The sequence below is a fragment of the Myxocyprinus asiaticus genome, chromosome 33 (genome assembly GCF_019703515.2).
Source record: "Myxocyprinus asiaticus isolate MX2 ecotype Aquarium Trade chromosome 33, UBuf_Myxa_2, whole genome shotgun sequence".
In the NCBI taxonomy this organism is placed as follows: Eukaryota; Metazoa; Chordata; class Actinopteri; order Cypriniformes; family Catostomidae; genus Myxocyprinus; species Myxocyprinus asiaticus.
The window spans coordinates 10094798-10107933 of record NC_059376.1 but is presented as its reverse complement, the minus strand read 5'-3'; the positions used below and the strand labels follow the sequence as shown (position 1 = coordinate 10107933).

General features: G+C 44.4%; 1 protein-coding gene across 1 annotated transcript in view; it reads left to right on the top strand.

Moving 5' to 3' along the window:
- Positions 1 to 10268, top strand: part of LOC127424579 (phosphatidylethanolamine-binding protein 4-like) — a 242271-nt gene extending 232003 nt beyond the window's left edge. Inside the window, exons 4-6 of the mRNA XM_051669934.1 lie at positions 1490 to 1541; positions 5280 to 5290; positions 10134 to 10268. Of these exons, the coding sequence (XP_051525894.1) occupies positions 1490 to 1541; positions 5280 to 5290; positions 10134 to 10268 (198 nt within the window). The remainder of the gene's footprint in view (positions 1 to 1489; positions 1542 to 5279; positions 5291 to 10133) is intronic.
- The last annotated feature ends 2868 nt before the right edge of the window (positions 10269 to 13136 follow it).

Genomic DNA, 13136 nt, shown 5'->3' with positions numbered 1-13136 from the left:
TGCCAATGCAATTACGTCACTCGCACTTACCGTTGCAGACCGGAAGCATAGAGTTAAAAAAGTATTTAAAAATGTATATAAAAAAACAAATTCCGCACCAAAAGCGATCGTGTCACTTAAGAAGACATTAATTTAACTGCTGGTGTCATATCAATGATGTTTATGCTGACTGTCTGTGATTTTTAGAGCTTCAAAAGATAAATCTCCATTCACTTGCATTTTAAGAACCTACTGAGCTGAGATATTTTTCTATTTTTCTTTAAATGTGTTCCGGTGAAGAAAGAAAGTCATACACACCTGAGATATCGTGAGTGTGAGTAAATAATGAGAGAATTTTCATTTTTGGGTGAACTATCCCTTTAAAAGTCAGTCTGTTCCTCACAATTTTTTATTTTATCATTATTATGTATTTACTTTTTTGCTGTTGTATTTTTTCAAACATTTTTCGATGCATTGTTCAGAATTCTCCTGTTGTGTTCCTGTCCAGAATAGCAAACTGCTTATTGAAATTACAGTAAATATTTCATATTACCTAATAAATATATTACTGCATTGTTTCGTAATTATGTTTTCGGTTTTTATCTTGTCAGACTGGCAAACAAATGTCTGCTTAATGTCAGCAGGAACAAAAAAAGTGATACAATGGATCTCATCCTTGACTCATCTACAGAATAGTCAAAGGTGAGTGATCTCTCTGTAATACCTCAATCTTCCTGTGGGAGGCGATGATGAGTAGTGTGTCGTCCATTGTAGGGACTGCTTGATTGACAATAACAGAGTGCAGCAACTCTGGCAAACTATGAAAGGTATTCAGCAGCAGGGACTTCCCATTCTAAATAGGTTTTAAGCACAGACTATTGGCCGGAGTTTTTTCTTTATGCTTTTTTTCCCCACACAAAGCACACAGGGCTACTGTATTGAGCAACCTAAACTACAGTAATCTACTGCAACAGCGCAGAGGAATCAAATCCATTAGACAAACATGCCAGTGTGCTATTTAAAGTGAATCAGCGCAGTGTTAGATTTGATTAAGAATATGGGTTTAAACATGACAAATATAGGAGTGCCCTTTGGGGGAGGGAAAAAACACATAACTCATAGAAAGCTCAGCATGAATCTCTGTTCCTAAGCAACAGAAACTTAATATACAATTAATATTATGGGACTTTGCTGCCCAGAAATCCAATCACTCACTTAATTTGCCTGGGAATTGGCTTTGTCTCAGGATATTAAATATTGCAGAGCCCGACCGGGGCCAGCATTGACACATGTAAGCCTGGTTAGGTTATAGGGACCTGGAGGGACTCAGCTGAGCCGAGCTGCAGTTAAGCTGTGGTTTTGTGACCCTCAGGTGATGAATGAAGGAGAGAATTGCAACACGTCCCTGGGCCCTCATTGTTTTAATTCATAAACATATAGTAGAACACAAAGCACAAAGCTGGCTGAACAACAGTGCTTTTGCATTTTTTTCTCATGTCTCTTTCTGCAGGGGGAAGCACTAAAGAGAGAAGATATGAGAGCTACTGAACTATCTGTTGAGTGTCTTTCTAAAAAGTTTCTGTTGCCTAAAGATATATATGTACTGTATATACAGTATACTGGTGTATTAATGCATGTATAAGGCAAACACCACTGTTACCATTGCTCATTTGGTGTGGGCGATAGCACTTATTTTGTTTTCGATCCAATACCTTATCAATATCCAATTTTTCTTCTAATTTTCAAGGATAAAATCTGTAATTTCAGCCATTTAATGTCACGGTCCTGTCACTCTGTCTGTCTGGGTTTTGGTCTGACAGGACCGTGGCATCATCGTCCCATGTCTGTCTTGTGTTTCGTTGTCTGTCTTTGTGTGAGCGCGCGGTTTCGGTTGTATTCCCTGCCGTGCGCTCTTCGGTCCGTCTTGTTTCATGTTGGGAGCATAGTGTCTTTAGACTTCCTGTCTGGTTAGATTTCAGTCTGTGTTGGGATCCGGACACTCGTGCTCCATGTCTGTCTGTTATTGACGTGGGTGCATCGTATTTATGGCATCTTAGCAGCATGCACTCACGTCAATAGTTTGCCTGGCTCTCGCGAACACGGGTGTGCCTCGAGTCACACTCGCGCTGTTGTCTTGTGAGAGCACGTGGCTTGTTTTGTTTCTGTATCGCTGTGTGTATCTCTGTCTTAAGTCATACCCCACCTCCTTGTTTGCTTATTATTAGTTAATTTGCCTCACCTGTCCCCTGTGAACCCGTTTGATTTCTCTCCCTATTTTAGACTCCTCTTGTTTGCTGTCCAGTGCCAGTTCTTCTTGTTTCCAGTCTTGTGTGTATTTCAGTCGGTCAAGTCAGTTGGTCCTGTTTTTTGTATATTCATCCCTACCCAGTCCTGTTCCCAGCCCTGGATTACCTTTTCCCCCTACGTGGTTGTTTATGTTTGTCTTCCCCCTTGTGGGAGTTTTGGTTGAGTTTTTTTCCCTTTATATTGGATTTAATAAATTCCCTTTTATTTCTTTAACTCTGCGCCTGGGTCCTGTCTCTGCATTCTCTGCCAGAACGAACTGGCCAGAATGGACCCAGCAGAGTTTTTTTTTTTTTCAAAGAGCACGTAAGGAGACTGCACAGGGTACAGCAGGAGGACATGTCTGTGTGGGAGTATACCCTTGAGATTTTATTATTGTCTTAAGGTCTGGGATACGATCAGACCTGCCCAGTTGATCTCTTTTGGGCAGGTCTGAACGAACCTTTAAGATCTTGGGTCCGAAATCAGGATGAGGATGGAGGTTTTCTCGAGGCAGTCAGGCAGGCTATGAAATGGGAGGAGTTTGTTTCAGCCTGTGCCTCGGAGGACTTCCAATCCTCATCCCAGGAATGGAAGTGGACACCTCAGCTGAGCCCACTGCTGCTGACCGCCAGGAGGCGGAGGCTGCTACAGCAGCAGTGCCCTTCTCCGCCCGGAAGAGGAGGAGGGCACCTACTCCTCAGTCGCTGCCAGCGTCCACAGCCACAGAGGTCGTTCCCCTGCTGCTGCTGCTGCCAGTGCCCACAGCCACAGAGGCTGCTCCCCTGCTGCTGCCAGCGCCAAAGCCTGCCCTGGTCAACGAGCAAGCACCCATGCCTGCCCCGGTCAAAGAGCCAGTGCCCACGCCTGCCACAGTCAATGAGCAAGCACCCATCCTGCCCCGGTCAACGAGCCAGTGCCCACATCTACCACGGTCAATGAGCCAGTTCCTGGAGCCTCGTCCATCCCAGAGCCAGAGCCTGAAGCCTCGCCCATCCCAGAGCCAACGCCTGAAGCCTCATCCGTCCCAGAGCCAGCACCGGAAGCCTCGATCGCCCCAGAACCAGTGCCTGAAGCCTCGGCTGTCCCAGTGCCAGCATCCTTGGTCATGATGGCCGCTCCCACAGCAGTGCTCCCAGCCGCCCAGAAGAGTAGGAGGAGAAGGGCTCCTGTTCCCCAGTCGCTGCCAGCACTCCCGGCCATGGAGGCCATTCCCCAGTCGCTGCCAGCGCTTCTGGCCACGGAGGCTGTTTCCCAGTCGCTGCCAGTGCACACGACCAAGGAGGTTGTTCCCCTGTCACTGCCAATGCCCACGACCCCGGAGGTCATTCCCCTGTCACTGCCTGTGCTCACAGCCACGAAGGCTGTTCCCCTGTCACTGCCAGTGCCCCCTGCCACGGAGCCCATTCTCCAATCACTGCCTGTGCTCACAGCCACTGAGACTGTTTCCCTGTCCCTGCCAGTGCTCATGACCAAGGCAGTCGTTCCCCTGTCACTGCCAGTGCACACGACCAAGGAGACTATTCCCCTGTCACAGCCAGTGCCCGAGCCTTCCACGGCTCCGCCCCCTGAGCCCCTCCCTCCTGAACCCTGTCCAGCGGCCGCACAGTACTCTGTCACCTCTGCCCTGAAGCCACTTCCCAGACAACCAGACCCCACCTTTGCCCTGAGGCATCCTCCCAGGTTGCCAGACCCTACCTCTGCCCTAAGGCCTCCTCCCAGGCTACCAGACCCCACCTTTGCCCTGAGGCCTCCTCCCAGGCTGCCAGACCCCGCCTCCACCCTGAGGCTTCCCCCCAGGCCGCCAGACCCCTTTCCTTATGTTCCCTCTTTGGTTTCCCTCCCTTCCCTCCCTTTCTGTTGTGTTTTCTATTAGTGCTCGTTTTGTCTGTCTCATGTATTGTTTGATGTTCCCATTTTGGGGGGGTGGTACTATCATGGTCCTGTCACTCTGTCAGTCTGGGTTTTGGTCTGACAGGACCGTGGCATCATCATCCCACGTCTGTCTTGTGTTTTGTTGTCTGTCTTTGTGTGAGCACATGGTTTTGGTTGTATTCCCTGCCGTGCGCTCTTCGGTCTGTCTTGTTTCATGTCGGGAGCACAGTGTCTGGATCCTGACTTCCTGTCTGGTTTGGTTTTGGACTGTGTCGGGATCTGGACACTCATGTTCCATGTTTGTCTGTTATTGACGTGGGTGCATCGTTCTTATGTCATCTTGGCAGCATGCACTCGCATCAATAGTTTGTCTGGCTCTCGCAAACGCGGGTGTGCCTCGCTTCACGCTCGCATTGCGTTGCACGACCGGGTCGCGAGCTGTATTCATGTTGTGCTGAGGTTCACTCACTTCAGTCTAAGGTGGTGTCCTGTCTTGTTTTTGTTGCCTGTTGCGTGCTTGCCTTGTGATGTATGCTCAGGTTTTGTTTAGTATATGAATGCATTCTCTTGTCTTATTTGTCGGTTGGCATGGGCGTATATTGCCTTATAGTCTTGGCGACATGTGCTCATGCCATTCGGGTATTTGTTGTCTTGTGAGAGCACGTGGTTTTGTTTTGTTTCTGTATCGCCATGTGTCTCTCTGTCTTACGACATTCCCCGCCTCCTTGTTTGCTTATGATTAGTTAATTTGACTCACCTGTCCCCTGTTAACCCTTTTGATTTTTCTCCCTATTTTAGTTTCCTCATTTTTGCTGTCCAGTGCCAGTTTGTCTTGTTTCCAGTCTTGTGTGTATTCCAGTCGGTCAAGTCGGTCGGTCCTGTTTTTTGTATATTCGTCCCTGTTTATCCCTACCCAGTCCGGTTGGTCCTGTTCCCCACTGCATTCTGCCCCAGCCCTGGATTACTTTTTTCCCCTACAGGGATGTTTATGTTTGTTTTCCTCCTTGTGGGATTTTTGGTTGAGTTTTTCTCTTTATTTTGTAATTAATAAATTCCCTTTTATTTCTTCAACTCTGTGCCTACCTGGGTCCTGTCTCTGTATTCTCTGACATTTAAAGGCTTCAGGTTCAATACAAGTTAAGCTCAACCGACAGCATTTGTGGCAGAATGTTGAGTAAAAAAATAAATAAAAATAATAATAATAATTTCGACTTGTCACTCATTTTCTTTAAAAAATAAAAATAAAATAAATAAATAAATACAAAAATCGAGGTTACAATGGAAGTGAATGTGGCCAATTATTGGAGGGTTTATTAGTAAAAATGTGGAGCTTATAATTTTATAAAAGCACTTACATTGATTCTTCTGTTACAAAGTGTGTATTATTTGAGCTGTAGTTTTTTGTTTAAATTTTTTATGGTCATTATGGTTTTATGGTTTACAACGTTGCATCGTCATAGCAACAAAGTTGTAAAATTGAATATAACTTTACACAAAAAAAGGTTAGTAAGCAATTTGATCACGCTTAAATCATGTTAACACGCATATTGTTTATGTTTTATGGCTACACTTTTGAAAAAGTGAGTATAGATGAAATTATTATGACGTCACAATGGCAACGGCACTTCCGGGTTCTTTTGAGCAGCAGATGGAATAACGGGTCAGATGGGATAAGTGGGTCTCATTAGAGCAGACGCAATAATAATGACAGTGATCCGTAAAATATCATAAATGATGTCAAATCCTGAGTTTATCCTGATCCACTGATCCTGATGGAAATTTTAAAAAGTCTCCAATAATCTTTGGGAATCTCGCAGTTTCAACCAACCTAAAAAATACATATTGGGCATTTGTAGGCTGTCTATTGAGTACGTACATTTTTTTTCATCATTGTTCATCTGTGTTTAAAGTTAGTTTAGAAGTTAGTAGGGTGTAAATAGACTCAAATAGGTGCTTATAAGAAAACAAAATAGTTGCTGGATTTGCCAAAGTTTCCGTGGTTCATGGAATTGTGTGCTCATAAGAGTTTTACCAAAAACACAAATGCCCTGCTAGTATCTTAAAGTTTGCATATTCTTTGAACACGTCTTTATAGTACACATTGTTTTTATATGTGGTACCTAAATCGATTAAGTCAACACAGTTTTTAATATCTCAACAAAAACAGTTGTCTGCAACTGCTTGTCTTTCAGCATTTTTGTGCCTCAAGATCAGTAAAAGGAGAAATAGATCCAGTCATACATAACTGTTTGCTCATATAGTTAACTTTTTTGTCACTTTGAATCTTGTTAAACACAATAATTATCATGGTAATTAAAAATAAAATCAATAGTTTAGTAAAAACCTTTACAACGGAGCTAAAGGCACCCCTTAAGGAAATGTGTCTTTTTTTCTGTTCACAAAATGTATCAAGGTAAAAAAAAAAAAAGATTGATTTTTATTGAATATTGATGAAACAACATAATTTGTGTGAAAATAAATAATAACGAGCCTTGGAGTAAAAGGCTCCCTCACTTGGGTTAAAAGGCCCCTAGGGGCTTTAAAGTGATATCGTGTAGATACCGGGCAATAGGTATAAGGCACAATTTGTCAACTAATGCAAATAATTTTGAGACAGCAAGATGCTTTTTTGAGCTACAAATTAAGATGATGCTTACTCAAAATAACCACTTCAGAAAAAGTCAACCATTTCCTGTTAATTTCAAACACATTTTATTACATCTCAAGTTTTCTAACTAACAAACTAATCTCTATTACTGGATCAGTCAATATGAACGTGAACATATCTATTCACCCCACTTTAAAAAAATGTTGTTTTTTTTATTTGTCTTTCTATCTTAATTCCAAAATAATCATGAGTAAATTGGCTCTACTGTGTCTCACACGTGCGTGCATACTGAATTCCGCAGCTCATTGGGTACTTGTTGAGTTCAGTTTGAGCGCACAGTGAGCTAAGGAAGAGCATTGTCTTATATTTGTTGAACTTTAAGATGCATAAACATTTTAATTCCACATACAAATGGAGTAATATTGCATCCCTACAAGCCAGAGACACGATAAAACTATCGTTACTGTTCAGAATTACAGTGCAAGCATGTGACAATGGAGCTATCTAGTTGCTTCTTCACATCGCGTCACTTTTAACTAGAAAGGAAGAAATAGCAAAAATTATTTGTGTAAAATTCTACTCAGCTGGAGAGTGAAGAGAAACACTTAAAAGAGACAACTTCATCCTGATAAACAGCTGTTACATCTCTGTCTTTCCTGTACAGGTATTTTCTCTGCCTTGTGAATTAGACTATTTTAATATACAGTAATAGGCCTATGTATCGATTCACATAACATTAATAATATAATATTCTTAATATACATAATATTCAAAATATCTCATCTATCTTATATACACATATCTATTTTATAAACTTCATATCTGATTTAGCAGCAAGGTCCCCTCTTTCAGGATTTCATCTGATAATTTTCAGTGCATTTTGTCAACTACTGTATAAACTGGTTAGCACTGACTTGAACTCTTAAAGTGTTGGTTGACCCAAAAATGAAAATTCTGTCATCACTTATTACTCACATTCATGTTTTTACAAAGCCAGTGTCTGTCATGTTATGGGGGTGTGTCAGTGCCCATGGCATAGATAACTACTTTTGTAACATCTGTGAGGGCTCCATTAATGCAGAAAGAAATGTACAAATTTGGGAGCAACATATGCTGCCATCTAGACACCGTCTTTTCCAGGGACGTCTCTGCATTTTCCAGCAGGACAACTTCAAACCACATACTGCCCGGATTACAAGTGCATGGCTGCGTAAGCAGAGATTTTGGGTGCTAGATTGTCCTGCCTGCAGTCCTGACCTGTCTGCAGTTGAGAATGTGTGGCACATTATGAAGTGCAAATACGGCAACGAAGGCCCCAATTGTTCAGCTTAAAACCTGCATATTGGATGAATGGGGGAAAATTCTGCATGCTAAACTTAACAAACTTGCATCTTCAGTGCCCAAACGCTTAGTAAGTGTTATTTGAAGAAATGATGATGTTTCACAGTGGTAAACACTCGACTGACTTTTTAGAGCGTGTTGCAATCATCTGATTTGTAATGAGTGTATTTTTTTTTTTTAAATGTAAAAAAAGAAAAAAATTCATAAGAATACCAAATAAATTGTTGTTGTAGTACTTACAATATACTGTAGCACAGGGTGAATGGAATTTACAAATTACTCCTTTTTGTTTTTATTAGTATTTTCCATAGTGCCCCATCTTTTTCTGAATTTGGGTTGTATTTGTTAAAGGGATTTGCCAAGAATGACAATACTGTATAAATGTCAGACACAATTGCATGCCTTGCTGGGAAACAGTTGACTGAAGAGAAGAGCCATAATGTAGTCTGTATGCTTTTGTATAAAAAAAAGGAAAATACAGAATAAATGTTGTCATGAAGGGGAGCTGGCATTCTACAGAAGCAAAACTTTCATGTTAGAGCGTCAAAAAAGAAAACACCCCAGTGTTATTTCCTTTTACCTGTTCTGCATCCTTTAAAGTTCTATTAATAAGGAAGCAGAACATGTAAATAAGTACACATTCTTAAAGTGGAGTTGCTTTTATGAATTAGCATGAAATCAAGTTAACAAAAAAGGTGAGAGAGGTTAAGCCTATTGTACACTACTTTTCTTTTCTTTTTTTTTCTTTTTTTTTTTTACTTGCTTTCCAATAAAAATGTCCAAAAATAATTTAAAACAAGGTACGTTTACCTGAGGAGCTACACTGCACAAAATATTCAGATTTGCTTTCAGAGAGTTTCATTTATTATCTAAGAGGCCTTCATCATGATGTATGCTTAAATGTAATTTTAATAGGTGCTTGATATGAAATGAAAGGTTCTTGGAAAAATTCCTTGAAAGTCTTTGAATCTGGTGTTCATAAAAGAGTGGGAACCCTGACTTATTGGACAGTTATTGAAAAACGTTTGATTTAATGATCTTAATCAAAACTGAAAATGATAAATAAGTATTTTGTCTCAAAAGACGTGTACATTTCAGGGATTTTCATTAGCTAAATTTGCAACATTTAAAAAAATAATAAAAAGTAAATCAAATTGCCTCAAAATCTACCTTTAGACACCACACACAGAGATCTCATGGATCAGGATCATAGTGACAAACAGGTGTTTAGGAATGTCCTGTGGTAGTTTTTATTGCTATTTAGTGTTTTGGGAGAAAATAAAATCAATGGAGCCTTTTACCCCGCAGAGCCTTTAGCCCCGTTGTACCCTACCTGGATTTTTATGCAAGTATCAATCCTCTTGATACATCATAAGTATCAGAAATATCAATATTTTAGGATAGATCCACTCATCCCTATTGCTCATATTGGAAAATCAGTGATTTTACCTAGCCCTATTTAAGATACATTCTGAAAACAAGTCTTAATATTTTTAGCAATTTTGCTTTGTTTTTTAAATGTAACTTATTTAGGATGTTTCAATATTTTATTTTCTGGAAACCTTGTTACAGAGTGTGTTAACTACTTGTTACAGTGTGAATGGACCTGAGACGTTTCTAGAGACCTGAATATCATAGAGACTTAGGGATGGACTCTACTGACTTGGGCCAGTAAACAACCACCTAGTAACCACCAACAAATGCTGTAGCAGCATGCTAAATATTACTCAGAACATCATAGCAACCACATAGGAATGCCCTGGTAACCACTCATAAAACCAAAGCATTGTAGTGGCACGTTTTGCCCATGCAGGCAAGCACCACTCACATGTCCTTTTTATTTCACAGTTTTGAACTGTGACATAAAACATTTGAAAACAAATTCTTCTAAGTGAGAATTTAATTATCACCCAGAGCTCTAATGCAGTTTTGTGCTGTTTTTTTTTTTTTTTTTTTTTTTTTTTTATTATTATTATTTATTTTTATTATTTTCTATTTTTATATATTTTTTTTATTATTTATTTTTTTTAGCATACACTCATCTCAGACCCCTCAAGGCACTGGGCTCCATCGATACCAGTTCCTTGTATTTGAGCAGCCTGAAGGCCAGACCCTCTCTCTAAGCCCACAGGAGGAAAGCTCATTGGGTAATCACGCAAACTCAACAAAGACACATAATTAGGCTTACCCACCCTTTTGAGTTTAAGTTCACCCAAAAATGAAAATTCTGTCAGAATTTACTCACCCTCATTTTGTTTCAAACCCTCTCCTCCGTGGAACACAAATGGTGAAATAATTATACAATAAAATGCTCACACTGCTGTTCCCTATCTGTCACTCACTCGACGTTGTGTCTATGTAGTGACACTAGGGGTCACTCTTGGGAGCCCGAAACACCTCTGGTCTTTGATAAAAGGCCAATGAAAATTGGCAAGTGTTATTTGCATACCACTCCCCTGGACATACAGGTATAAAAGGAGCTGGTATGCAACCACTCATTCAGATTTTCTCTTCGGAGCCGAACGGTCAATGCTCACTGAGCTGAATTCCCATGGCTGTTCATTCACTTCTGCTGGATCTGACGGCGCATTTCAGCGGCTTCTCCCCCCTCTGCACTGGTGCACTGCAGAGAACGCCCCTGGGCACTTCGGCAGAAATAAAAGAGTACATTTCTCTCAAAGAGTATATTTCTCTAAAAGAGCGGCACACACGGAACGTCTTTCTAAAGACGCATCTTTTTAAAGATGCCTTTCCGTTTGTGTGTTATTCCCGGTTGCGGTCATATCTCTCTCCTTCTGACGGCCACGATCACTGTCTGTCTTGTCTGGGCTCTGCCCACACGGAGACAGCATTCATGGATGAGTCATGTACTCATTGCGAGAACATGTCCATGGCAATGATGCGGTCGCGGCTTGCCTTCGAAAGAAAGCAAGCAACCCCAGAGGCTCCCTGCCTCGGTCCTTCTACCTACGGGTATAAGGCCAGTGCGGCTAGCACTGGGGGCGATTTGGGGACCCCAATGGGACCAGCACCACCGGGTATCCCCCCATGGACCTCCCATTCCCCAGCACACTCGTCTGCCCTGATCGGGCTTCCGGATGAGTCCGCCGGCTCGTCTCATGGCGAGTTCGACCTCTTATTCGGAGCCCGCGAAGTTGATGAGCTCTCGAGCGCAGCATCGGATGCGGAACCCTCAGTTAGGCTCCTCCCTTCGGGTGCGGTCGCCCAGTCACAGGCTGACGTGGAGATGACGGACATGCTTTCCCGGGCAGCCACGAGCGTCGGGCTAGAGTGGAACCCTCCGCTCTCCCCTGAAACCTTGGACTCGATGATTGGTTCCTGGGCTCGCGGTGCCGCTCACAGCCACGCCCCTCCCCAGTTCCTTTCTTCCCGGAAGTGCACGAGTTGCTGACAAGATCGTGGGAGGCACCTTTTACTGCCCGGTCCCGATCTTTCAGCTCCCCTGCCCTCACTACCCTCGATGGTGGAGCGGCCAAGGGCTATTCGGCAATCCCCCCGGTGGATTAGGCGCTCGTGGTGCACCTATGCCCGCAGAGCGCCACCACATGGCGCGGGCGCCCAAAGCTCCCGTCCAAGGCCTGTAGGTTTATGTCGTCCCTGACGGCCAAAGCCTACGGTGCAGCTGGACAAGCCACCTCCGCCCTGCATGCCATGGCTCTCCTGCAAGTCCATCAAGCCAAGGCTCTAAAGGAACTGCATGAGGGTAGTTCTGCCCCGGGATTGATGCAGGAGCTGTGCTAGGTGACCAACCTCTCTCTCCGGGCGACGAAGGTCACAGCGTGGTCTCTCAGGTGGGCAATGTCCACCTTGGTGGTCCAGGAGCGCCACCTTTGGCTCAACCTGGTCAAGATGGGAGAGGCCGACAAGGCACGGTTCCTTGCTGCCCCCATTTCCCAGGTTGGCCTGTTCGGCGACACCATCGAGGACTTTAACCAGCAGTTCTCAGTGGTGAAGCAGCAGATGGAGGCTATCCGGCACATCCTGCCCCGGCACGGCTCAAGATCCCGCACTCCGTCTGCTCGTTGCCAAGGGCATCCCCCAGCGGTGACTGCACCAGCTCTGCCGCAGCCCGCCCCTCGGCCTGGCCCTGGCGTGGAGCCCACCGCAGGAAGCAGACACCACCTGTCTCACAGTCGGCCGCCAAGAACCCACAAAAGGCTTCTAAGTGCCCCTGAGACGGGCGACCCAGGGACGACGAAACCCGCTGCTCTGGAGCTGGTAAGCAGACCACTCCATCCCCCGGTGGAGGGCTGGGAGGAGAATCTTTTGTTACCTTTGCATTTAATTGTGCCACATGCCCAAGTGGCTGCGGTACCCAAGAGTTCTGCAAGAGCAGTTTCCTTGTTCCCTGGGTCACATACCCGGTGTGCACAGTCCCCCCGCCCCTGCGTGCCCAGCTGTGGCCACCCGCATTTCAGGCTGTTCCGGGGTGGTCACAAGGAGCCAGGAAAGTGCTTAAATGTCCCTGAGCTCAGCACGGCCACGACATGGCATGGCACCTCAGGCTCCGCCCCGCCACAAGGCCCCACCCGCTGGTACGTCCGACAAGATTATCCCCTTGGTCCCCCTCGCCCGGAGCTTGGACGCTTCGCTTGCGCTTTCCAACCAGTCACGATGGCTGGTCCGAACCGTCCAACTCAGCTACACAATTCAGTTTGCCAGGCATCAGCCAGGTTCAGCAGTGTCCACTTCACCTCGGTGAAGGTGAAAACGCCTCTACCTTGCGCGCGGAGATCACTACCCTCCTACGGAGGGATGCGATAGAGCCTGTCCCTCCAGCCGAGATGAATAGGGGGTTTTACAGCCCCTACTTCATTGTACCGAAGAAAGGCGGTGGGTTGCGGCCAATCTTGGACCTGCGAGTACTGAACCAGGCTTTACACAGACTCTCGTTCAAGATGCTGACACAAAAGCGCATTCTAGTGAGCGTCCAGCATCAAGATTGGTTCGCGGCGGTAGACCTGAAGGACGCGTACTTCCACGTCTTGATTCTACCTCGACACAGACCCTTCCTGCGGTTTTCATTCGA